Genomic DNA, 27,833 nt, shown 5'->3' with positions numbered 1-27,833 from the left:
TTAGAAATTTTTGGTTATAAATCCGTACCTATACTTCCGAGTGCAAGTCAACTTACGCCAATCGAACATTTGTCCTTGCTTAACAAACGCAAGTACAGATCGTTACAATGAGGTAATTAGGGGGCGCACGTAAAATTCGTATTTATGTTCTAACTCTTGATTTTTCTAGTTTTTCCCTACTTTTCTGTTTACCGTAATATATTTTTGGTAATTAGAAACTTTATTCCTTAAATATCGGCATAATATTTGTAGGATACATTAGTGGTGTACCAATTTATGATAGTTTGCGTCTGTCTGGTAGCAGTGTTGCCAGCTACAGAAAATTTTAATTCCAGATTTTAGTGGGAAAATTTTGGAAAAATTATATGTTTTTGTCTCTTATTATTTCCCTCTTGTTAGCTACATCGGAACAAACGTACCAGTATCTGGAAGTCTCGTCTTTGCTATACACAACGCACTATAGAAAGTTTCAATAGGATAATTAGGGGAAGTACAGTTGACGTTTACAGTAGACCTTGTTCTCTAATTGGAAAGATAACTGTGATTTTTTTTAAAGGTAGAATGAGATATTTTTTATTGACATGCTTACTTTATTAGATATGGTCACAATACTTGTAGGATATATTAGAGGGATACCAAAGCTTATTTTAAGATAGTTTATGTGTGTCTGATAGTAGTGTTGCCAGGTACAGAAAATTTTAATTCCAGATTTTAGGGGCAAATTTAAAAAAAAAAATCCCTTTTTTTATTTCTATTATTTCCTTCTTGTTGGCTACATTCGAACAAACGTACCAGTGTTTAACAGCCTCATCGTTAGCATACACAGTGCACCACAAAAAGTTTCACTAGAATAATTAGGGGAAGTACAGTTGAGGTTTATAATAAACCATTTTGTGGAAATGGTAAGAAAATAGTAAATTTCTAAGATAGAATGAGATTTTTTTTTAACTTCATGCTTACTTTGTTATATATCGCCATGATACTTGTAGGATATATTCTTGGAGTACTACGGTTTATTTTCAGATAGTTTTCGTCTGTCTGATGGCAGCGTTTCCAGCCAAAACAATTAATTCCCGCTATTAGGTGAAAAATTCGGAAAATTTCCCTTTTCTCCTCTATTACTTCCCTCTTGCCGGCTACATTGAAACAAACGTACCACTACCTGAAAGCTTTCTCTTATACCTAGAGAAAGCACCATAAAAAGTTTCAATAGGATAATTAGAGAAGCTGTAGCCCCGGCATATTTGATTTTTGCTTCTGAGGCGTAAAAAGTGTCAAAATTTCCTGTGTATGACAGAAAGTTTTCTTTCCCTCTTTGAATGGAAGCCAGCGACTTCAGAATTTCACTGTACCTTGTCAACACACCAAAGATTTGTTTAGGTGACTTGAACCCATATAGCAGCAGTAGTGCTAGATACAAAAAATTTTGAAATTCGGTTAGGGAATTTTTTGTAAATTTTCACCCCTACATTTCCCTCAATAATTTCCCACCCGTTGGCAACAATGCAATGCAACGTACACCAAAAAATAGCCACTTCTATTTTCTAAAATCTAAGCCCTTAACCATATCAATCGAATGAATAGTTTTTGAGCAATAAGTCACTAACTGGAAATGTAGGAAAACGCAAAAAATGACCTGGGGCCGAAAGGAATAATCACACAATTTTGCTCGTATAGGTACAAAGAAACAAACGATTTGTAAGTTACGAGGACTTCGACTCAAGTTCTGTTGATTATTTGAGTAATCTGCAACATAAATCAATAAATAATAGTTGCCAGAAAAAAAACAGACATTTGAAAAAAACATGAAAAAGAACGACGTTTTTTATTGAAAAAAAAAAACAGAAAAAAAACCGTTTTTTTTACAACACTACCTAAAAGAGTTAAATTTATCGCACCTTTAAAAGTCAGGTGTTGATTTATGAATCCCCTGTTATACTAAGCCAATAATGTGAAACAATGAGAACATTTAGCTTATATTAAATAGCATTTTAAAATGATTTTGGGACAATAGTTTTGTTCATGGACAGAAATATTAACTGTTCAGCATGCTCAGCGGTAAGAGATGCTCTATAATCTGTCACTACATTGCCACCACAGCTGAAAAACTCTCTCACTTGGCACGCTCGTAGCAGGAATACACAAATATTTTCTCTTGTTAATCTTGGAAGATGGTGGGAATGACTATTCCACCAAACAAGTGGCTCTTCCTCCAAATCTGCATCCCCAAGACTTAGGTATCGGTTTAATTCTTCTATTTGACTGTCTTCTTTATCGTTCCTGTCACCAAATTTCCTTCGTTTTAGATAACTGCCAAATCCTTTAGTACCAACATTCCCTCGATCATCTTTTTTAGGACTTCCTGCTGGAATAAATCTCAACTCATTCAGTACTCTACCTTTTATTATCTCAGTATCTTCATCCAAATGATCTTTAAACCTGGGATCTAAGAATGTACACATTTTCAACAGTATTCTGCTTTCTTCATCCTCCTCGTATCGGGATTGCAACGGAGACAAAATTTCCATTTTCATGCTTCTTTCAATTTCTTTGAGTGCTGCTTCTAACATCTGTTCACTATCTTCTTCTTCAGTCAAAGAGTCATACAGCGAAAAACGTGTTTCCTGTGTACTTGCTTCGTCTTGTTGTGATGTATCTTCTATCTGTTGAGATTCTTCGATTTGAAAATCTTTTAAGATTATAATGGCCATATGCCCGACGCTGTAACCGATGTTTCAGCTGACATACTGTCACAAAGCACTTGTAAGGGCGATAATAGGGTCATGATCATATTTAATAATTCTATTTCTTTGTTCTGAAGGATAAGGTTTTTATGTTTTGTTCGGGACAGAAATTTTGCTATTGCTTCTTGATTTGTTAAAGCTACCTGTATCAAAGGAAGAGTAGACCACCACCTTGTTGGCGTGCATGATGGAAGTACTTTGCGCGGGACGCCTAATGCATCTTGCTCTTCTTGCAGCGCACGTCTCATTTTGCTGCTGTGACTCGTAATTTGTCTAAGTTTACGAAGTTTCCTAATAACTTCATTGACTGGATGTAGCTCAAGGGCTTTGTTCACTCCAATATTTAAAGTATGACCGAAACAGCTCAAATGTTGGAAGTCGCTCAATTCAACAATGGCCTTTAGAATATTGGCACCGTTGTCTGTTGTTACACAACAAACATTTTCTGGTGATATTCCCCACATATCTATGCTAAAATTTAAAGCCTCTAATAGATTTGCCGCTGTATGATCGATGTCCAATGAACTACAATTAAGGCAGTAACTCCGCATTTCAAGTGCACTGCTCACAAAATGCGCTGTAACAGCCATGAATGGATGTTGAGAACTCGAAGTCCAACAGTCTGTTGTCAGAGCTATGTCTTGAGCATCCTTTAATTCCACTTTTATAACGTCTGATGTTGCGTTATATAAAGCTGGGATTTTATTCTCTGCGAAGTATTTCCTTCCAGGTAACTGTAAGTTAGGACATAGCACTGACATCAAATGTTTGAACCCTTGTTTTTTTACAGTCGAATATGGGAGCATATCCACTGCAAGCCAATACGCCACAGTATTACGGTATTTTTCGTCTGTTTTCTTGTTTAATAATCGAAAGTGCGACAGATGAGTCTGTTTTTTTGCTGAAGTACTTGAAGTTGCTGATGAATGTACATTTTCAGGAAAACTTTGCGATGTTGAAGGCAGAGCGTGAGATGTTGAAGGTAGACTTTGCGATGTTGAAGGAATTGACGATAAACTATTTAAAAAGAGAAATGAAGACATTCATAAGTATGCATGGTACATTAAATTAAACTCTTAAAATAATAATATTCATTCTCACAAACTTTGCTTTTTATATGTACACTCATGTCCAAAATGATTGTCGCATATCTATATCTTCTTGTAAGTATATAATTTGATAATGATTTTGCAGGGTACATTTAATACTAATATTATGTGTATAATCGGTAAATGTATATTTGTGGTAAATTTCACAGGAAAAGAATTATAAATGCGAAAATTAGAATGAGTAAAACAAAATGTTGCTGAATGAACAAAAAAGTTTTATTTTCATTTTATTGTTATTTACTGCTCTTTTGACATGAAATTTGCCACATACGTGTATTTGCCGATTATACAGATACTAACATTATAAGAAATACCGAGCGAATTCATTATCAAATTATATTCCTACAACAACATATTTATAGACTTGCGACAATAATTTTGGACATGAGTGTACATTTAAATTAGATTTTTTTAAAAAAAAAACATTTGCTGAGCTAAACAATAAGATTTATTGTAAAAACTACTAACTTGTTTAAGGTGTTTTGCTCACCAAATAGTTTTTATCCAATTTAATTCTAGCAAGATAATTATAATAAATCAACTAGGGAAGGTCGCGAAGTGTTCTGACTTCATATCGATATTATGCTCAATCGACTTGTTTTTACGTATGAAACAATTACGCAAACGGAGAAATTCTCGTGTTTGAAAGGAGAAATCACAAGCGTTAAAAGTTCAAAATTGAACAGATTTTGCAAAAAAGTTTGAAGTAACTAGTTTTTGAGATACATGCTTCACTTTTGGTATCAGAGGGTTTTCTTGGGTGCCCCGTATAATGGTGAGGTCAAAACACGGATTTTGCAAAATTAATTAGAGAGTAGGTGAGGGGTAATAGAGTCTTACAACTTGTAAATTGCCACCTGTTTGGCATACCGGGTCGATAGGTTGATAAATTATGTTTGCTATCCCCATTCACTGTATTGTCATTCAAATGTCACTTTCCTGTGTGGTCGACTTCAATTTGAACAATGACATTTGTCTCTGAAATGCTTGGCTGCGGAACTAAGGTGAACGGAACTCCGAAACAAGTCGGCCTCGGCTTATGCATTGTGGAAGACGCGTAGTTTCAATATCTCATCGCTAGATTATTTTTCTTTTTTTGGTAAATTTTTCAACGGATTTTAATAGCGATTGTTGGAAAATAGTGGCCAAACGTCAGGGAATATTTTCGATATTCGGCGATAAATGTTACCAAAACCAAAGAACCGAAAGCGACGATGTATACAAACAGATTTTCTCCAGAATAAAAGCCTTGTTCACAGTTTTGAGCGCACGTTCCCGAAATCATTTTTTGTATTTTTTCGGTTTATCTTGTCGCTGAATATATTCAAATATTTTTTGGAATTTGACCAATATATTCCCATAATCGACATTTCAATTCACTGAAAACTAAAAAGTATAGCAAGCCATGATGTATTGAATTACATTCTTTCGCACTATATAAGCTTAAACCGACAGAATTCAGAGTACCGCTCAGGATAGTTCCGTGCCGGTCGCTCTGGCGCTGCGCGATCTGTTTGAAGCGCCACTTCCGCGTGATTGACTACAGGGACGGTGTCAGAAATGTTTGATGGGGTGGGCGGGAAAAGGCGGATCTAGTTTCTGGGTGGGCGGATAATGAAAATAAGAACTGGGCAATGTAGACATTTTTTTTTTTTGGGACAATAATTAAGTTTCAATTTTTATACTCTTTAGTTAGCTAAGGCTCAGACCGAAATACGAGAGAAACAAGGATGTGGAAAACAGCTGTCTTGCCCTTCAATTTCGGCATTCGCCTGATGGGACTGCAGAAATGCAGGACTTAGGATGGACTGCGGGAGTTCGTGGCTGTATGCTCGACCTACCGAATTCCGCGTAGCAGACACACTACATCTACTTCCAGCTTTTTTTTTGTGTTTTTTTTTTTTAACAATAATAATGGTGTGTACTGTGTAGTCGATGAAGTTCAAGACAGTTTTACCTCCTCTCCCTCAAAGAATGCACATGAATGAATAGAAATAAAAGAAGGTTCAACCAACATAGACTAATAGATAATACTGTACCTTTTGTTAATAACATAAAATATACAATAATTAGGTAAAGTAAAACAAGCATAAAATAGGCTACTGCAAACATTTCTATCTGTGAGGGATTTATTACAAAACAGCAAGAGACAAAAAGATAAATCATTTATATTTTCTCTCGTATATTCTTAATTCGTGCACATTAGATTTTTTTGACGTGATCTCTATATGCAACAGCAAAGACCTATGTTACTGAAAGAATAGGGACATTTGACCGAATGATTGTTTGATCATACCTTACACAAATCTTTGAAACTGAAACCCAAGTTGAATATATATATTGGATAAAGAAGTAAATAGCAATTAAGAAAACTTCATCACGATCGACAGAAGCAACAATGTAGTTTAAACCATGAAGGACTTGTCACATGGTAAGAACAATCTTCCAATAAACTTTTATACCTGCACTGAAGTGTAATGCGTCGATTTTTATGTCCAGCATCGAATGCGTTTACCACATCCTCTACAGCAATATTCATTACAAGTTTCCTTTCTACTGAGAGGAAACAAAGATCGCTTAGGCGACCGTTTGCCATTCGATTTCTTAAATATGTTTTAACCCGTCTAAGACACGAGAAAGAACGCTCACATGGTGAACTAGATACAGGAATGGTGACAGCAATTACGGCTAATTTGTGAATTTCATGAAAAGCAATTTTGAAACGATCCATCACTTCAGTAAACTGACAAGGAGACTTACGGGAGTGTCACTCACCGCTTGTAGAGCATCGAAAAATAATCGACACGTTTTTTGTTTGTTTGTTTGTTTGTTTCGGCAATGGTGAAGATTTAAGGGTAGAAACCACTCTTTGAACCTTAGGGGTGGTCTCCAAGCATAGACAGAAAACAACCATTTAATGTAGAAGAAAGCATACTTCCAGGGATATTATAGGACAGATGATTCAGAATCTGACGTCAAAATTACAAAATTCAAAATGGCGGATCCAATATAGTGATTATAATTACAAAATGTCTTCTTAGACAATCGAAATTATAGTTGGCAAGAGTTACTACGAGAAGGTTGCATACCGATTTGAAATCCCTCTCTATTTATTTGAAACCTCTTTATTTTAACGGAATGCTTGAATAAAGTGAGTCTCTGCACCTCTCCCTGTTTGAGATGCTTATGTATAGTGAGTCCCCTCGCCTCTCACTATGTCAGAACTTCACATATCCTCAATTGTTATAATTATGAATTTATTGAGAAAACGCTTCACAGTAATGATATTTCACAAAAAAAAAAGTTGGCATAAACATTGAAAAACGCTTCACAGTATTGACATTTCGTAAAAAAAAAAAAAAAAAAAAAAAATATTGGCATAACGATGCATATACAAAAATTATACATTGTTTACATCAAGCTCACCTTATTACAGCAATAACTGTGACAAATCGCAAAATGCAACACAATCTTCTTCCGAAAAACTGTTTTTGTATCACTCATATCTAATAAGATTTGCAAATCTGGGAGAAGAAAACTGATTACGAATCAGTGATTTGGATCTAAATTATATTATTACGGAGATGAAAATTTGTTATAATTGTAGAGGACAATAGCAGTAAAATGTTTCAAGAAGTTTTTCCACGACCTAAACACGAACGCATCAAGAAGCTCAATCCTACCAGTTGTTAGTGCTGAATGGTTTCTATTTTGAGGTACTCTTTTGTTCGTAAAATAGGTTGAAAAGCTGATTAATTGTGATCACTCTACGAATCTAATAACAAAGTGAAAAAAATTGAGATTTACGTCCTGTGATTATGTCGACTAGGCTAAAGGAGATGGTGATGATGAGAAATAAATGAAATGGTGGAATGGAGAAAGTGGGAGGAAACGGGAGAACCCCGAGGAAATCCACGCATACAGTGTTTGTCCACCACAAGGTTCACATGGCGCGAGCTGGGATCGAACCCAGATCCCAGGCACCAGAAGTGAGCACTCTACCACTGAGCTACCGCGGCCAACAATAACAAAATGGATTTTGCATTAGAAGCTGGGAGAAAGACCCCTTGAAACCATGATCTCGCAAGACCTGATCTTAATTTTCCCGAATTTGATGCTTTCACAAGGACTTTTTCGGATTAAAAGAGGATGTTTTGGACTATACGGCGAAATGTTCCATTCTTTTCCTGCAAAATAATTAACAACGGGGATAACAGAACACCATTTTCAGAAATTAAAAGCTGTATGGTGTAGCTGTGAGTCAGATTTATTGACTGTGAAGCACTTTCTACTGTGTGTGTCTGTAAACGCTATAGTGAGAGATGCAGAGACTCACTTAAGTCAAACATCCTATTAAAATGAGTACAGAAGGGGGTTTCAAATTGGTCTGCAACCTCCTCGCAGTAATCTCTGCCAATTATTCTTAGCTAACTACAGAGAATTTCAAACCAGAAGACATTTTGTAATTATAATTGTGTTGGATCCGCCATTTTGAATTTTGTTATTTTGACGTCAGATTTCGAATCAGCTGTCCTAAAAACCCCTCTCTGGCAGTATGTTTTCTTCTAAATTAAATTGTTGTTTTCGGTCTGTACTTAGAGACCACCCCTAAGGTTCAAAGGGTGGTTTCTACCCTTAAATCTTCACCATTGCTCAAACAAACAAACAAACAAACAAAAGTATCGATTAATTTTCGATGTTCTACAAGTATGAAAATTTCATTCAAATCAGTGAGTGACACTTCCGTAAGTCTCTTTGTGAGAAACGGAGGTAATTGTGCATTGCTTTTCCTCCTCATAACGTTTCAAAACTTTCGGGAAAGTTTCAGTTCCACCTCTGCACTATCGACATCACATCCATGATGACGTGCAAGTGGTTCAATTTTCTGAAATGAGAGGAAATGTTCACTTTCAGGGTGAAGACTGCTTATTCCAGTGTAAATTGGCGTTCAGCTGTATCTGGAATTATGTTTGTAAATAAAATCATTGTTCATTGCAGAGTTAAACAGGGTTCTAGAACCTATTACATTACAATCAATAGTAATACCTATTGCTTTTGAAGTGCAGGATGTCACCTTCAGTATTCTACTTCTGTTGGGGTGGGCAGATGGGGGGAGGCGAGACCATCCATCGGGTGGGAGTCCGCCCACCCCCGCCCACCCTTAATACCGTCCCTGATTGACTACAAATGAAATGCCGGTGGTGTGAACTGATATTAACAGGGCTGTCAACTTTTCAAACTTTTCAACCTGTACATTCACAGCTTGAGTCCTCCAAATTCATTTTTCTAAAATTAGAACATTATTTCAGTTAAACACGTACATTCACAAATTTATAGTCTACTGTCTGAGTATCTAATAACGATGATAAATACTTAAAAGCTGATTCCCAGATTTCTTACACACAGATCGCACAATGTCTTCACATCGAAGATTGTAACGAAAAAAGTATACAGTTAGCAAAAAAAGTATTCGTCTCAAAGCGCATACAATATAAATCGAATCATATATTAAAGGAACGAAGACTTTATCGCACAATAATATGCCCGTAGGTTCATCTACACTTCCCAGCATAAAATAAAAAAAGAAAGAAATGAAACTTTGTCTTTCGTTTTCTACAGGTTACAATAAAACAGAGAGAAGTCACATTTACTGCCAAAAAAGTATTCATCTTGTATCTACCTGAAGTAACACACCCTTCGTAACGCGTGTCTTTTGGTACTATTTGCAGACGTTTATGTCAGTTAGTGAACTCTAGTCGAAGTGTGTGTGTGTGTGTGCTGCTGCTGTTGGAGTGAACAACTAACAGAAATCAACCAAGGGAGACAGAATGGGCCAAAAATCAAAAGAAACAAGTGAAGAGGAAAGACGAATAATGATACGATTGTTTGGTAAGGGTAAATCCTTTAGTGAGATCAGTGATATGATTGGTCGGCCTATTACCACCATTAAAAGCTTTATATACAAGTTTAAAAAGACAAAAACATACAAAAATCTACAGAGATCGGGGCGTCCATCACAACTAACGCAGCAAGATAGACGTCTCATCTTACGTAAAGTTAAGAAAACTCCGAAAATGAGTGCACCCGTCATAGCTGCGGAGCTTGAACAAGAGTCTGGAAAGAAAGTGTCAGGTCAAACTGTGAGAAACGTTCTCCATGAAGCTGGATATAGAGCCCGAACAGCCCGCAGAAAACCATATATCAGCAAAACCAACAGAAAGAAGCGCCAGGAGTATGCAAAATCACACAGAAACGAGACATTCGACTTCTGGAAAAAGGTGGTTTTCACTGATGAAAGCAAATTTAATTTGTTTCAATCAGATGGACGAGTTCTGGTATGGAGAAAAAAGAATTGTGAGCTGGAGGAAAAGAATCTTACAGCTACAGTGAAACATGGGGGCGGATCAGTACTTGTATGGGGGTGTATGAGTGCGAACGGGGTTGAGGAATTGTGTTTCATTGAGGGAATAATGGATCACATGGCATATATCAACATCTTGAAGAAACATCTTCCCACGAGTGTTGAGCAAATGGGCCTAGTAGGGGATTACATATTCACGCAAGATAACGACCCGAAACACACTGCCCTGAATACGAAGCTGTGGCTCTTATACAATACTCCGAAGTGGATGGAAACCCCTCCACAATCACCGGACATAAATCCAATTGAGAATCTATGGCACACACTGGAAACAAACATACGAAAACACCACATTTCAAATAAAACTGATCTTAAAAACGCATTGTTGACGGAATGGAGAAAAATTACCAGGGCAACAACAGAAAATTTAGTTAGATCAATGCCAAAGAGGTTGCAGGAGGTCATACGGCGAAAAGGAGGACCCACAAAGTACTAAAATTTGGGGGACGACAATTTAAGCCATTGCAGATGAATAATGTTTCTTTGTAGATGAATACTTTTTTGGCGTGAAATATGTTTAGTTTATTTTATTTGTACCTTTTCGTATGCTTCGAATGTGAAATAACTTAATTTCTATGTTTACTAAATATATAGATAGTGTAATGAAATATTTGTGTTTCGTTCTTGCTTTTATTACTGAGTTGAATGCAAATTATATGCGTACAAACACTTCAGTTCTGGCCGGACGAATACTTTCTTTGCTCACTGTAAGCATAAAATAATAGATAGCTCGCGCTTTTTATCAGAAAGGAACAGAGGAGTAAGTAGACCGCATACGGGGAAACGTCATGCTAGGAATAACTAACTCAACACCGGAAAACAAAATTGCTGGTTGTATGGGGCCTAGACAATTGCTATTGGGCTTATACAAAGTTACAACTCTGTTCGTCTTACTTTGTGATTCTGATCACAATAGGGTAGGCATATAAGACTATTTTTTAGTTTATTTATTTATTTTTGCAGAATGATAACAATAGTCTAATGATCGAATTATTGCTTTTAAGCAATAAAAGAAAACCAGTGTCAAAATTATTAGTTCACCCGTACAGTTTGAATAGCAACCCGTACATCAGTATCTGAATTGTTAAACTCATGCAATACGGGTGAAACTCGTACAGTTGGCAGCCGTAAATATTAGTATACACGGTCAGTGCCAGCCTGTACTGGATAATTTATTTAGTTTAACTTCACTTTAACAATAAACAGATTTTTGTTTTCCACATATGATACTATGTTGTAGTCAGGGCCGGATTTAGGGGGTGCACCGGAGCACGTGCACCCCCCTTCCGTTGTGAATATACACTATCTAAAGTGAGAAGCTGGCAGTGAAAATAGCAATACTTCCCGAAAATTTCATGTCATGTTTCCGTTTCGGGCTTTAAAAAATCGGAGTTTTGCAAAAAGGAATAGTTTAAGTCAATTACTCATACACACCAGAGACGCCTAAAGGCATTTAAAAAAATTAAATTTGATTCAAATGTACTGGTAGTTACTGGTGCACCCCCCGTCAGAAAATCCTGGATCCGGCTCTGGATGTAGTGCACAAAGTGCAAAATTTTTGCTGGACATCTGATCCGAACAAAACAACACATTGGTGACAGAGACTTTTGAGAAAATATTGGTGTCACTCCTACCTACTTACACAAGGCAAGAACGTCACAATATAGATTATCACAAGATTAATTATTAATAACACGACGTTCTTCATTGAATTTCTCACGCCTGGCAAAGCGTTTCGGAGACAAATGTCATCATTCAATTTGAAGGTGGCCACACAGGAGTGATGTTTGAATGACAATACAGTCGAATAGGGATAGTAAATACATTTTATTAGCTTACCGACCCGGTGTGTCAAACAGAAGGCAATTTGCAAGTTGTAACTCTATTCCCTTCACCCCCAGCCAATGGGTGATATCAATAAAAATAAGTAACTACTCCTGAGAAGTCCTGCTCGAGAATCGGAGTAACTACACCTGGTGTAATCTCCTCCCTCAATTTCGTATCAATAAAATAAGCCACTACTCAGGTCTAGTCTGCTCCAGATTTATGAACGCTTACTCGCGCTTCCTCTGCACGTAGCACTGAGTCGTATCAATAAAAGAAGTGATTACTCTTTTCTCCCATTCATCGCGCAGTCATTTCGTTGTTTTTAACCTATGGCGTAGTATCTGAAAAGCCATGAAACGGGCAAGTAGCAACGACAGCTTCAATCAAAGTGCATTTATGGATATTGTAAAAGAGTTTCCAGTGGTACTTTCAGTCACAGTTACCAGAAGTAAACGAATGAAAGCCGAAGCTTTGAAGGCAAGTACAGTGAAATGCAACGAAATATCAAATACATCTACAAATGAGACACAAATCCAAAAGAGAATCTTTAATATCCGAGTGAGCATAAAAAAAAAAAAAAAAAACTAATTTGAAAAAGAAAACGGAAAACAAGTAATACTAAAACCACGGGAACGAACCTATTTGAGCTGATGGATGTTGATTGGAATCCAGCAATATCAAGATTAACACGACAAGCGCATATCACGTGTTGTCCAAGGTCTTTGTAGATTGTTTGGCTTTAAGAACGAAATCAGACACTTGGCTCCTTTGTTTTCTTTTTAAAAAAGTCCAGCCACCCACGTCATAAATCACGTCCATCTGATTGCGTTTGCCACACCATACGTGTCCCCTTTCGCCTTGACATAAACAAAATACATTCTCTTTCATGTATACACCCTTTCTATCAACGTTGAGTTGAGTTGATTATTAGTTTAACGTCCTTTCCAGTAGTGTGCCTATATGTGACAGAACCCACTGATTAACCACATGAGCCCCTGCCGGGAATCGAACGCAGGTCTCCTATGCCAAAGGCATGTACGCTAACCGCTTAGCCACGAAATAGCTCTTCCTATTAACGTATTACTCTCCAAAATACTAGGTTTCTTTAATGCCACTTGTGTATAGTCAAGTGCTCCGATAGCACCCGGAAATGTATATTGTTCTTGCCACTCTGCCTTTGCTGTTTGTATATTACGCACACTTCCGGAAACAATCCATTTTCAGGTAGTCATAGACAGTACTTTGAGCCACACCAGAATCCCCTGACATTCGACCTGGAATCCCGGATCACTCACGTAACGCAAGAAAACCAAGGGCACCGATTTCTCTGTAAATTTGGGGGGGGGGGACATTCAGATGTAGAAGGTATATATATCAGGGTTTTAAGACAAATTGCACTCTAATTATGCCAAATATTGTATATTTATAAATACAATAGGGGGCCCACATGAGCTTTGGGGGGCCCGGATCCCCTGGCCTCCACAGGATCGGCGCCCTTGAAGAAAACCCGCATCTTTTCATCATTACGTAGTCCACCACCCCGAATTTCGGTTGATTCTCCTTAAAAAATGTTGTGCTAATCACTACATTTTCTTTCATAAACTTATAATGCTTTTTGTAATCTCCATTTCCAACATTTCTATGCAGTTTATAAGTTTTTCTACGTAGTAAAACAATCATATACTCTGTCATATTTCGCACGGAGTCATCTGTTCGGCAAAGCCCTTTATTGCAGTCCTGGGTTCGAGACCTAGAACGTTTCTATGAAGGAAAACCATATATAACTGTACTGGGTTTGATCCAGGTACGTCTCCCTCCCTATCGGGATGAACCCTTTATCACTGTACGTGGTTCGTGTCCTACGGTCCCAAAGTGGGCTTACGCTTTTACTATGGTCTGGGGTTCGATTCTCCACCGCTCGAATGTCTTCTTTAGCATTAACTAGTGGGATTGATCGACCATTGCAACTGACCATATAGCCGCTGGACAACAGGTTCAGAGTTCGGTCAGAACGTAACGGGAAACCGGCACAAAGTTAACTCCAATTGTATTCTATAGCGCTAATGCAATTTATTAATGTATGAATTATTAAGTTGCATAGGCGCTAATCACTCGTGCTGTAAAGAAAAATGAATTAAGTTGTTCCTTAGAATTAACATATATGAATTTAGATCATGATTGTTATTTTGAAAGGATACCCAACTTTTGGATTTTTCTTTTAATTAACACTTGAACTTCATGAATAAAAATTACATAAGCGGTAGCACTTCACTTTATATAACCAATATTTTAGGCCCATTTAATACGAAAGACGCGGATGTCGCGGTTGACACGAATTATTGGTTAGGTTTCGTTACATTGCTGATTATTACACTTTCACTAGCACTGTTCACTTACTTTGACACTAGAAGGGGAACTGTATTGGATATTCAGGGGTGATGTCCTGTAGGTTGCGGGTTGCTCTCCCCTCATCTTCCTTGCGGCGAATTGAATTGTATGCCGTTCTCCAGCTCCATACTGCCAAAACCACTTTATTCTCACATGTTAAAATATTATTTAACGTTGCTCATGCACTTTAATTGTTTGTTTTGGTTTCTAAGTAAGAGTTTACTGAACGTATGTATCAAATACTTCATTATTGCTGTATTTTCGCACTAGCTAATCCATTCGTGGTGGCTTCTTCGGGTGTCTCAGTAACACTAACTTCTCTTTCTTTTCGTCTCGTCTTGTTGCTAGGCCATAGTGCGCTTGGCTTCGCAGTTAGGTGATGTCAGAAGCTAAAAATAACTATGACAATCCATGCATTGGAATTTTTAGAGGCGACGTTTGTCCATTGTGCTGGATTTTAGCTCCTTATATGGGAAGGAGAGAGGAATTCTGCGATCTCCGTGGCAGTTGAGACGCACATACATATATGCACATTCGTTTGTTGGCTGAGAGAAAAATTTTTGAGAGCACTTTTATGCGAGGTTTATTTAAAAAGTTAAAATTTTCTTCTTAAAAATTTGACTGAGCTGAACCGTATGGTTACATTGGCGCTCGGCAGGACATTTGTTTTGAGGGAGAGAGAAAAACAAATAAAACCCTGCAACACTGATCACTTCACTAGTGTCACCAAATTTCTTCCACTGGTCTTCAAAGGGTTAACATCACTTAAGTCTTCTTGTGATGATGTAACGAAAAAATTTTAAAGTCCTTTCGGTAATACGGTAACGAACACGTGGGCCATACGAAACGAATTTGGATTACGGTTGGGCCATAATTCAAATAAAGTTTATCAATGTCTTTTATTATATCAATATTTGTCGTTCTAAAATACTTAAGTGCCACAATTTTAAACACAACAAAACATAAACAAAATTATTGTTATTTTCTTTCAAAATAACACATTTAATAATTGAACAACTAATTACTGGCATTGTTTACCATTAAACACAAAAATATTACAAGTATATTAAGTAATAATTGTAACCTAAAATATTTACTAATGTAGTGCCTTGTACTTTTAAATATGACATGAATTAACTTTCTTACTATTATCAAAAGCATTCATTTTCAATATTTACTTTCATTGAAAACAACTTCTAATATTCTTGAAAACTAACACAATAACTATATATCTGTTTTCATTTATTGATATTATTATTAGTAGTATTATTTCAATTACCATTACTACTATGAATCAAATATATAGCACACAAATTAAATTCAAGTACGAGCACTCATAGATATTTTCAAAATATTGGTTACATTATAAAAATTGTTATTTAAATCTACAGCAACACTCGATATCATGATATTCACAATTATTACATTCCGATTAAAAATTAACCAAGAATGGACTGAGCAGTGGATGGTTTGTCAAACCATTACACTTTTCAAAGTGTCTGCCCTCCGAAATTTTGAAGATACCTACCCACATTAAAATGTCATTTATTTCCATCCCCGAAGCAAAGTGAAAAGATAGGATATTTGGGTAAAATTCAAAAATAATATAGAAGGGGACTAATAAGAAAATTGCCTACTCCGGGCATTACATAATATGTATAACCCATAACATTGGAGGGACCTTTGCTTCCATGTCTTCAAGTTAAAACTTGAAATGTTTTCGTATTCAACGAAAAGATTAATGCAAAGTGAATGCAACAATAGTTGCTAATAATTATCACATACACAACTTACTTGATACTCATTTATAATAGGATGTCTCATTATATTTTCTTTTCAACTTAACAACGCGCCATGAAGGTGGGTATAGATAACTACCATAACTTACCACACCAAACTTCAAGTATCCTCAGCTGATTAGTAATCCCAGAGGCATACTGATTGGTTAAGACAAATATCTTGACATAACACATCATAAGGATAAGTTACTATTAATTGACGCATAGTTGTTATTTAAAAATTAAGAAATATAACTCATTAATTTAAAATGTGCTTATTCAGGTTTATTACCGAATGGTTTCTCACCAGAATATTTAAATTTGTGATTCAAAACATTTTTAATTTTGTAAAATTGCAACACTGTGCTGGAATATTTTATTTAGATTTTCCACATCTTCACAATTTAAATTTATTTCCTTTCACTATATTTGAAAATTTTCACTGCGTAAATTCACTCTTGCACTTCAAAAAAAAAAACACTAAATTTTCTATAATTCAAAAAATTAAATTTCGTTGTGAAGCATTAACGAAAATATGCTATTACAAACGATTTCATATTACGTATATTTGAAATATCAAGATTTTAAAATGGTATTTCTAATTCAACCTTTAATTCCTTTTTTTTTTTTTGAAATATCAAAACCATTGCAAGTGTCGGTTTCATACAGTACAAGCAGTCCAGCTTAACGAAGTTTTTGTTTATCCTACACCTACCCTAGGTTTTTTCAACACAAAAACAATTTTCAAAGGTTTCATTTGCCAATATACAACTAACATGAATGTATATACTAGTACGAGGTTTTCATCAATCCTGATTACGTTAGAAAGCGGTAGCTCAAAACACAAAATCGGTTTCTCAACATGTATGATTGCTGCATAGCACAAGAAATTGACTAACTTATCACTGCTTGAGTTGCAATTACTTTTCTTTTGTAATAATCTTCGATGTGCACCAATTTTACGGTATTCAGAGTGAACCCTAAATTGCATTTTTTGTTTCACTAGGTTTTTCCAACTACCTGTATGTTTGATCTTTGTTATGACGTCACGATCAGCTGATAGCACATCACTGACAGTAATTGGTGACTGATATTTAATTTTACCATTACGTTCACTTTCAGATCGCTTAGACGTAAAAGATTTATTCACCCGGTCACCACATTCTTCCTGAAAAGGTTCGTGATTTTTGTCTACAGGTGATGAGTGGTCAGCACCTGACCCCTTTACTACGTCATGGATCGCTAAGTTACTAGCAGGATCTGATTTAAAATTTTGATTACCGTGGTGCGACAACACAACTTGGCGTTTACGACTACTTGTCTGAGCATTGGTGCGACTGTAATGTTTATTTCTCAAAAAACACTTACGAATACGCTTGGAAAATTTTGAAAAACAATGCAGCATACTTTTAATTCTTTTTAGTTTTCGTCTGACTTTACGTACTTTCTTTTTATATTGCCGGTTGCTTTTGCCACAACACACTTGAAAATTATATTTTCGTACCATTTGACAAACAACATTTCGTAACCTACTGAAATTATCTTGACAGGTTTTTAATTTCTTTCCCCACGTTACTAAGTTATGGTCATTACCATTAGGCCTACCTGGCATAAAGCCGTTTGTACTATCTTCTAAATACATAACTTGAGTGCAAGTAACGATACAAAAGATGACATAATTCATTTGTTCTATCTGTATATTTGTAACTTTCAACTCACAGCTTAAAGAACTACTCTTCACTTTACAAATCTTTACAACCCTAACAGACGCAAAAAATAAAAAAGTTTTGTGAAACGGAACGCATTCTAATTTACTGGTTAGCAAGGTGCCATAGAGGCAATTTTCCTCTAATAGATATACACTACAAGACTGCGTGAACGGGCCGCTTTCGCCTTCATTCTCAACGCAATTTATTACCACTTTAGTAAACCTTTCTGTAGTGACGCACGCATTGCATCCCTGAATGCCTTTTGTCCCCTTACAAAACAAACAAATGACATCTGGAACAGCTGACTGTTCATTCACACACACAGCTACGCTAGACGTGACCAACTTGATGGTTGGTGGGGTTTGCAAAGAAGCAGCTGGGTTGAACTTGTTAGTCCTTTTTCTTTCTGTTTCTTTTCTTTCTGAAACGCTATTCGACAGAGAAAAAACAAACTCTTTGGCTTGGCCTAGTTCAGCGTTAACGTGACTGACAACAGGAATGATTTGTTTTTCTACCTTTAATTCACACTCAGATATTTCTTTAACCTGTTCAAATTCATTGTCAAGAAATTCAATATTGGCTTGATTTACAACGATAGGAGGTGACTGAGACCTAACACATGGCAAGACAGTATAACTTTCAACACATTCATTTTTCACTGTTCGTGCGTATGCTTTCTGAGCTACGGGGGCAATGTCCCACAAAATACCTTCAAACTCACGTTCAACAAATTCTAAAGTACTTTCAGCAAATTTTATTTCTAATGGTACTGTTTTTTCTTGACGATTTTCATAATTTTGAATATTTTCTAACTCATTAACATTTACAAAAGGATGCGCAAAAGTTACAGTTTCAAGAGGATCAGCAAACCTAACCCGTTTCGGTGGTACAACTTTACAATTTAATTTTTGATTATCACTGGAATCCTGGTTACCACTAACATTGTGTTGCTTTGAATATCTTTTATATATTCTTTCAGCTAACCTTTCTTTTGCAGTACGTACAATGTCTGAATTTTCATAGTGAACTTTCAATTTATGTTTAATGTCTGACAAGGAAATAAATTCTGATTCAAGAACACATTCATCTTTGACCTTTCGATAAAAATCAGATTTACGTACTTCACGCATTTTAGCAACAACTTTATCTTCAATTTCGGCCCTATATTCTATGTTCCTTTTCAAAAGAGACTTTGCAATTTCCTGTTTAGCTCTTTTACGAATTTTACAAACTTCCTGTTCTACTTTTAAGGCATTTTCGACTTCTAACAATGTAAAAGGTTCTTTTCTATATCTGAATTGACTTTCTACTATTAAGTACTCTGTTTCTTTCCATATTTTTCGCATTTCATGCAAGACAGGAATTATTTCTCTATTTACAGACATGATGATTAATTTACTAATGCCAGAACAACAAAATTAAATAGCACTAATGAGTCACTACAATTTACCTTAATCGAGGAAATACAATTAACGTCGCCTTTATGCGGTTTTACCGAACGTTCCTGTGCTATCGGGCGCCATTTATTACAGTATCGGGTTCGAACCTTAAAAGTCCCTGGTCGGGAAAGCCATTTATTACAGTAAAGGATTCGATTCTCGTCTTTTCCTGTTCGGCAAAGCTATTTATTACAGTATTAGGTTCGATCCAGGTACGTCTCACTCCCTATCGGGATAAACCCTTTTGTTACTGTACGTGGTTCGTGTCCTACGGTCCCAAAGTGGGCTTACGCTTTTACTATGGTCTGGGGTTCGACTCTCCACCGTTCGAATGTCTTCTTTAGCATTTACCAGTGGGTTGGATCGACCATTAAAACCAATCATATAGCCGTTGGACAACAGGTTCAGAGTTCGGTCAGAACATTACGGGAAACCGGCACAAAGTTAACTCCAATTGTATTCTATAGCGCTAATGCAATTTATTAATGTATGAATTATTAAGTTGCATAGGCGCTAATCATTCGTGCTGTAAAGAAAAATGAATTAGGTTGTTCCTTAAAATTAACACATGTAATTTTAAATCATAATTATTATTTTGAAAGGATACTCAACTTTTGGATTTTTGCTTTTAATTCACAACACTAAAACTTTACGAACATATAATACATCACTTTTAGGCACTTCAAATAAATACTTGGTAATGATAATTATATTTTGATTTAATACAATTTGGGCCCGTTAATTATCGAAGACGCGGTTGACGCGGTTGCCACGAATTATTGGTTATGTTTCGTTACATTGCTGATTATTTCACCTTCACAGGCACCGTTCACTTACTTTGACACTGGAAGGGGGACTGTATTGGATATTCAGGGGTGATGTCCTGTAGGTTGCGGGTTGCTCTCCCCTCATCTTCCTTGCGGCGAATTGAATTGTATGCCGTTCTCCAGCTCCATACTGCCAAAACCACTTTATTCTCACATGTTAAAATATTATTTAACGTTGCTCATGCACTTTAATTGTTTGTTTTGGTTTCTAAGTAAGAGTTTACTGAACGTATGTAGCAAATACTTCATTATTGCTGTATTTTCGCACTAGCTAATCCATTCGTGGTGGCTTCTTCGGGTGTCTCAGTAACACTAACTTCTTTTTCTTTTCGTCTCGTCTTGTTGCTAGGCCATAGTGCGCTTGGCTTCGCAGTTAGGTGATGTCAGAAGCTAAAAATAACTATGACAATCCATGCATTGGAATTTTTAGAGACGACGTTTGTCCATTGTGCTGGATTTTAGCTCCTTATATGGGAAGGAGAGAGGAATTCTGCGATCTCCGTGGCAGTTGAGACGCACATACATATATGCACATTCGTTTGTTGGCTGAGAGAAAAATTTTTGAGAGCACTTTTATGCGAGGTTTATTTAAAAAGTTAAAATTTTCTTCTTAGAAATTGACTGAGCTGAACCGTATGGTTACATTGGCGCTCGGCAGGACATTTGTTTTGAGGGAGAGAGAAAAACAAATAGAACCCTGCAACACTGATCACTTCACTAGTGTCAAGAAATTTCTTCCACTGGTCTTCAAAGGGTTAACATCAATTAAGTCTTCTTGAGATGATATAACGAAAAATTTTTAAAGTTCATTCGGAAATACGGTAACGCACACGTGGACCATACGAAACGAATTCGGATTACGGTTGGGCCATAATTCATATAAAGTTTATCAATGTCTTTTATTATATTAATATTTGTCGTTCTAAAATACTTAAGTGCCACAATTTTAAACACAACAAAACATAAACAAAATTATTGTTATTTTCTTTCAAAATATCACATTTAATAATTGAACAACTAATTACTGGCATTGTTTACCATTAAACACAAAGACATTACAAGTATATTAATTATCATTGTAACCTAAAATATTTACTAATGTAGTGCCTTTACTTTTAAATATGACATGAATTAACTTTCTTACTATTATCAAAAGCATTCATTTTCAATATTTACTTTCATTCTAATATTCTTGAAAACTAACACAATAACTGTATATCTGTTTTCATTTATTGTTATTATTATTAGTAGTATTATTTCAGTTATCATTACTACTATAAACCAAATATATGGCACACAAATTAAATTCAAGTACGAGCACTCATAAATGTTTTCAAAATATTGGTTACGGTATGAAAATTATGACTTAATTCTACAATAACACTCAATATCATGATACTTACAATTATTACATTCCGGTTAAAAATTAACAAAGAATGGACTGAGCAGTGGATGGTTTGTCAAACCATTACACTTTTCAAAGTGTCTGCCCTCCGAAATTTCGAAGATACCTACCCACATTAAAATGTCATTTATTTCCATCCCCGAAGCAAAGTGAAAAGATAGGATATTTGGGTAAAATTCAAAAATAATATAGAGGGGACTAATAAGAAAATTGCCTACTCCGGGCATTACATAATATGAGTAATCCATAATATTGGAGGGACCTTTGCTTCCATGTTTCCAAGTTAAGACTTGAAATGTTTTCGTACTCAACGAAAAGATTAATACAAAGTGAATGCAACAATAGTTGCTGACAATTATCACATACACAACTTACTTGATACTCATTTATAAGAGGATGTCTCATTATATAATCTTTTCAACTGAACGACGCGGCATGAAGGTGGGTACAGATAACGACCATACTACAACAACTTACCACACCAAACTTCAAGTATCCTCAGCTGATTAGTAATCCCAGAGGCATACTGATTAATTAAAACAAATAAATTGGCATAACACATCGTAAATATACATTACTATTAATTGACTCATAGTTGTTAATTAAAATTGAAATATTTAATTCATTAATTTAAAATGTGCTTATTCAGGTTTAATACCGAACAATTTCTCACCAAAATATTTAAATTTGTGATTCAAAACATTTTTAATATTGTAAAATTGAAACACTGTGATGGAATATATTATACAAATTTTCCACATCTTCACAATTTAAATTTATTTCCTTTCATTAAATATGAAGATTTTCACTGCGCAAATTTACTCTTGCACTTTGAAAAGAAATACTATATTTTCTATGATTCAAAAAATTAAATTTCGTGGTGAAGCATTAACGAAAAAAAATATACTATTGCAAGTAATTTCATATTACGTATGCTTGAAATATCAAGATTTTTTTTGAAATATCAAAACCATTGCAAGTGTCGGTTTCATACAGTACAAGCAGTCCGGCTTAACGAGGTTTTTGTTTATCCTACACCTACCCTAGGTTTTTTCAACACAAAAACAATTTTCAAAGGTTTCATTTGCCAATAAACAAATAATGTGAATGCATACACTAGGACCTACCTGGTTTTGTACAGCAGTGTTGGGCTGATTTAACAGCTCCTGAGAATTACTTTCGACCTTTTCGCGTAATTCAACCACTTGTAGTTTTAGATTATCAAATTGTTTGGTCAACTCTTTATGATTTGATTTTAGCATTTGGTTAGTTGCAGCCAAATCTGCGGACACCCTTTTCAGCGCTTCAAGCAGTGTTTCCATTTCACTAAGCGTTGACATTGTAAAATATTATACTACAAAACACAACACGCAAATTATTGTGGTGGCATTGAATACAACAGTGAAGTTCAAAAATTTGCTTTCTTCCCACTAAAACATATGTCCCTGTTCGGGCGCCATTTATAACAGTATGGATTGGCTTGAAATTTTAAATCAGCCCTCGTATTTCCCCAGCGTCAATTCTTAGAAATGATACGCAACCAGCTAACAGTTGAAGGAGAATAATGCTCAGGAATTTGTCACCCAAAAGGTACCTCACTTTTCCAGACAGTCTTGCTTCTTCCCGTCAGCCCATATATGGTTGAGGTATTTAGCTACTCTCGAGAGAAACACCCACGCACAAGTCCTCATGACGATGACAGATTTTTACGTGACAATGTGAAGTCTATCAATAATCGTCGATTGTACAACTTATTCGAACAATCAGTATTTTTAGTGTGATTTCTATGAACTTATGAACTATTCGTTATATATTATTAGCAATATAATAACGCAAAAACTTAATGTTCTCTACGAACTATATTTTAGTTTGTCAGTGTATTCTAGCGCCGCTGACTGGCAACTATGCGACGCAGGTGAAGGTCCGGAGAGAGGACTCTCATTCTCTTTTTCTCAACATGTGAAGTTGCAAGTGTATATACTCTCAAAAGGGAGAGTATAAGTCTTCCAAAAGGTGAAAATTAGAATATTTTACAATGTCAAGCTAGCGCAACGTACTAAACTTCCATTCTCAAAAATTAATCTGCATCAAGTACGAGTGTAATCAACAGGAAGAATGTAATGAATTCATACTACGTAAATCCTGATAGTCTAATGTTCAAAGAATAGTTTTCTCGCCGCCTAATGGAAACAAATATGTTCTGTGAACTTTATACAGCGATCGAAGTGAAGTTTCTGTAGTGAACTGCATAGCCACTAACCGATTCATCACTTTCTTTCGGTCGAAATTTCGCGTATTATTTCGCTTACGCATCGGTTCGTATGTCGCAGTGATTGGGCCATCTTTTCGTTTAAGTGAAATCTTGTGTTTGTGTTCTCATATGTTTGTAAATGTTTTATATTCAGTGAAGTTTAAAGTAAAATATAAATGTTTCGCAAATATTTTCTTTTTTAATATGCAGTGAAAATAACATTAATAATTTCAAAGTGTGTGATCCATATTGTCTCTTTCTCAGCAAATGGAGAATGTTACTTTTTAATAGTGTACATGGCTTAGAGTAAAACCAAACAGGTAAGGTATTTCTAAACAGTGGAGAACAAACGTTACTTTCGTATCTCACTATCCATCTGGCGTAAATCATGCATTGCTGTCCCACTTTGTATTCTCTTACAGGCAGCGAGCAGCATATCTTGGAGCTGACGCAACAGCGACGGTGGGTATACGGCTCATGCCTCTGATATATTTAACGCCCGAATCCTAGGACCGTGGGAGTGAGACTATTTGTTTACTTGCCAGTTCCTTATTGGATCTATTAGTCTTTTACAAATGAATGATGTTAAGGAAGACTCCAAAAGAGATCCAAGGTTCGAATCCCAATATTATTATATCTGGCTTTAGTTACGTAAACAAACTCCATTATAAATGTCGCTCCGAACAGGAACACACATTATAGCTCCACAAATTTGGAGAAGTTACTAGCATCACAGAGGAGTCTTTGATTTTTATTGATATCAAACGCGTAGTAGTTACTCGGCTCGAGAACAGAGGTGTGGTTACTTCAAAAGGGCGGGGCTTCTCCGAGGTCAGCCGAGACGACTAGTGTTCAGTTCTCTTTTTATTGATACCAATGCGAGTAACTACTTCAAAATTGGGCGTAATGAGTAACTCCTCCCTCAATTTCGTATCAATAAAATAAGCCACTACTCAGGTCTAGTCTGCTCCAGATTTATGAACGTTTACTCGCGCTTCCTCTGCACGTAGCACTGAGTCGTATCAATAAAAGAAGTGATTACTCATTTCTCCCATTCATCGCGCAGTCATTTCGTTGTTTTTAACCTATGGCGTAGTATCTTAAAAGCCATGAAACGGGCAAGTAGCAACGACAGCTTCAGTCAAAGTGCATTTATGGATATTGTAAAAGAGTTTCCAGTGGTACTTTCAGTCACAGTTACCAGAAAGTAAACGAATGAAAGCCGAAGCTTTGAAGGCAAGTACAGTGAAATGCAACGAAATATCAAATACATCTACAAATGAGACACAAATCCAAAAGAGAATCTTTAATATCCGAGTGAGCATAAAAAAAAAAAAAACTAATTTGAAAAAGAAAACGGGAAAGTAATATTAAAACGGGAAACAAGAAAGTAATATTAAAACCACGGGAACGAACCTCTTGGAACTGATAGATGTTGATTGGAATCCAGCAATATCAAGATTAACACGGCAAGCGCATATCACGTGTTGTCCAAGGTCTTTGTAGATTGTTTGGCTTTAAGAACGAAATCAGACACTTGGCTCCTTTGTTTTCTTTTTAAAAAAGTCCAGCCACCCACGTCATAAATCACGTCCATCTGATTGAATTTGTCACACCATACGTGTTCCCTTTCGCCTTGACATAAACAAAATACATTCTCATGTATACACCCTTCTATCAACGTTGAGTTGAGTTGATTATTAGTTTAACGTCCTTTTCAGTAGCGTGCCTATATGAGACAGAATCCACTGATTAACGTGGAATCCAAACCACATGAGCTCCTGCCGGGAATCGAACGCGGGTCTCCTATGCCAAAGGCATGTACGCTAACCGCTTAGCCACGAAATAGATCTTCCTATTAACGTATTACTCTCCAAAATACTAGGTTTCTTTAATGCCACTTGTGTATAGTCAAGTGCTCCGATAGCACCCGGAAATGTATATTGTTCTTGCCACTCTGCCTTTGCTGTTTGTATATTACGCACACTTCCGGAAACAATCCATTTTCAGGTAGTCATAGACAGTACTTTGAGCCACACCAGAATCCCCTGACATTCCGACCTGGAATCCCGGATCACTCACGTAACGCAAGAAAACCAAGGGCACCGATTTCTCTGTAAATTTGGGGGGAGGGCATTCAGATGCAGAAGGTATATATATCAGGATTTTAAGACAAATTGCACTCTAATTATGCTAAATATTGTATATTCATAAATACAATAGGGGGCTCACATGAGCTTTGGGGGGCCCGGACCCCTACAGGAGCGGCACCCTTGAAGAAAACCCGCATCTTTTCATCATTACGTAGTCCACCACCCCGAATTTCGGTTGATTCTCCTTAAAAATGTTGTGCTAATCACTACATTTTCTTTCATAAACTTATAATGCTTTTTGTAATCTCCATTTCCAACATTTCTATGCAGTTTATAAGTTTTTCTACGTAGTAAAACAATCATATACTCTGCCATATTTCGCACGGAGTCACCTAATTAGCTTGCTCCACAAATTTGGAGAAGTTACTAGCATCACAGAGGAGTCTTTGATTTTCATTGATATCAAACGCGGAGTAGTTACTCGGCTCGAGAATAGAGGTGTGGTTACTTCAAAAGGGCGGGGCTTCTCCGAGTTCAGCCGAGACGACTAGTGCTCAGTTCTCTTTTTATTGATACCAATGCGAGTAACTACTTCAAAATTGGGCGTAATGAGTAACTTCTCCGTTTTATTGATATCACCCAATAAGTGCCCTTATCTTGCAAACTGCGTATGTTTTGACCTCATCACTGTGCTAGGCCCCCAATACCAAAAATGAAGCGTATATCTGAAAAAATGGTTACTTCAAACTTTCTGCAAAATTTATCCAATTTTGGACTTCTAACGCTTGTAATTCAAACACACTTGCGATCGAGGATTTCACCGTTCACGTAATTGTTTCATATGTAAAAACAAGTCGTCCCACTATTTCAAGTCGATAGTTATTAAATAATTTAATGAAGAATCTAATGTCATACCTTAAAAATATAATATGCATTTTGATAGTAAGTCATTCTACAAACACATCCTTGCAGGCTTCCTCCCCTCTTCCCTGGTAGTCTTGTTCCGCACCCCGCAAAGCGTTGTGAAGTAGAGTAGAACAGCGGTTCACAACCTTGTTTGCATGGCGCCCCTTCGTAAACTGTATTCTTCACGCCTCCTCCTTCCCGCTCGTTGGGCGTCGTGCTTTTCAGATACAGAATTGAATTCTCGTATCTTCAATAATAATAATAATAATAATAATAATAATAATAATAATATATTTATTTATTTTAGTGCCATGAACAGCCAGATAGCAAAAATACAGCACTTAGTCATAGAACTAAGGGTTATAACACACATCTTACATTCCTCTTAATTTTAATAATACATTTGTTTCGACGATAGGAGGTCATTGTCTATCTTATAATATATACATAATTTTATGACTTGTATCTTATTTGGATAAATATAATTACTTCATTATTCATTAAAATAGTTAGTCAATTTTCTTCAAATTGTCCTTAAAACAAGGATACCGTCAAACATACAGATATACTGTATAAAATATACATACCTAATAAAATCTATACGTCTGTTTAATAAATAAAATTATCCCGATAATATATTAAAAGAACTTGTCAGTTAATAATAATAATAATAATAATAATAATAATAATAATAATAATAATAATAATAATAATAATAATAATAATAATAATAATAATAATAATGTTCTCACCAATTTCTATTTATTTCCAGCAAGACTAATGCTCAAGTGCATACCATTCTAGCGGAATATTTTTTCTTTCTTTTTCTTTCCTTTGTTTTTTTGTCACTGAAACCGCAGTTCTTATTCAATAATTACTTTTGAGTTCGTATTGTATTTAATTTCACGCCTCTTTGTTACAACATTTGTTGGTCTA

At 36.0% G+C, this 27,833-nt stretch overlaps 1 protein-coding gene across 1 annotated transcript in view; it reads right to left on the bottom strand.

Moving 5' to 3' along the window:
- Positions 1-2,698: 2,698 nt before the first annotated feature.
- The window catches only part of LOC145661559 (E3 SUMO-protein ligase ZBED1-like), a 60,258-nt gene continuing 35,123 nt past the window's right edge, over positions 2,699-27,833 (bottom strand). The window contains exon 2 of the mRNA XM_081726877.1: positions 2,699-3,761. Within this exon, the coding sequence (XP_081583003.1) occupies positions 2,699-3,761 (1,063 nt within the window). The remainder of the gene's footprint in view (positions 3,762-27,833) is intronic.

This window comes from Thermobia domestica, chromosome 10, assembly GCF_964235325.1.
Source record: "Thermobia domestica chromosome 10, izTheDome1.hap1.1, whole genome shotgun sequence".
Classification (NCBI taxonomy): Eukaryota; Metazoa; Arthropoda; class Insecta; order Zygentoma; family Lepismatidae; genus Thermobia; species Thermobia domestica.
This window is presented reverse-complemented; position numbering and strand designations above follow the sequence as displayed.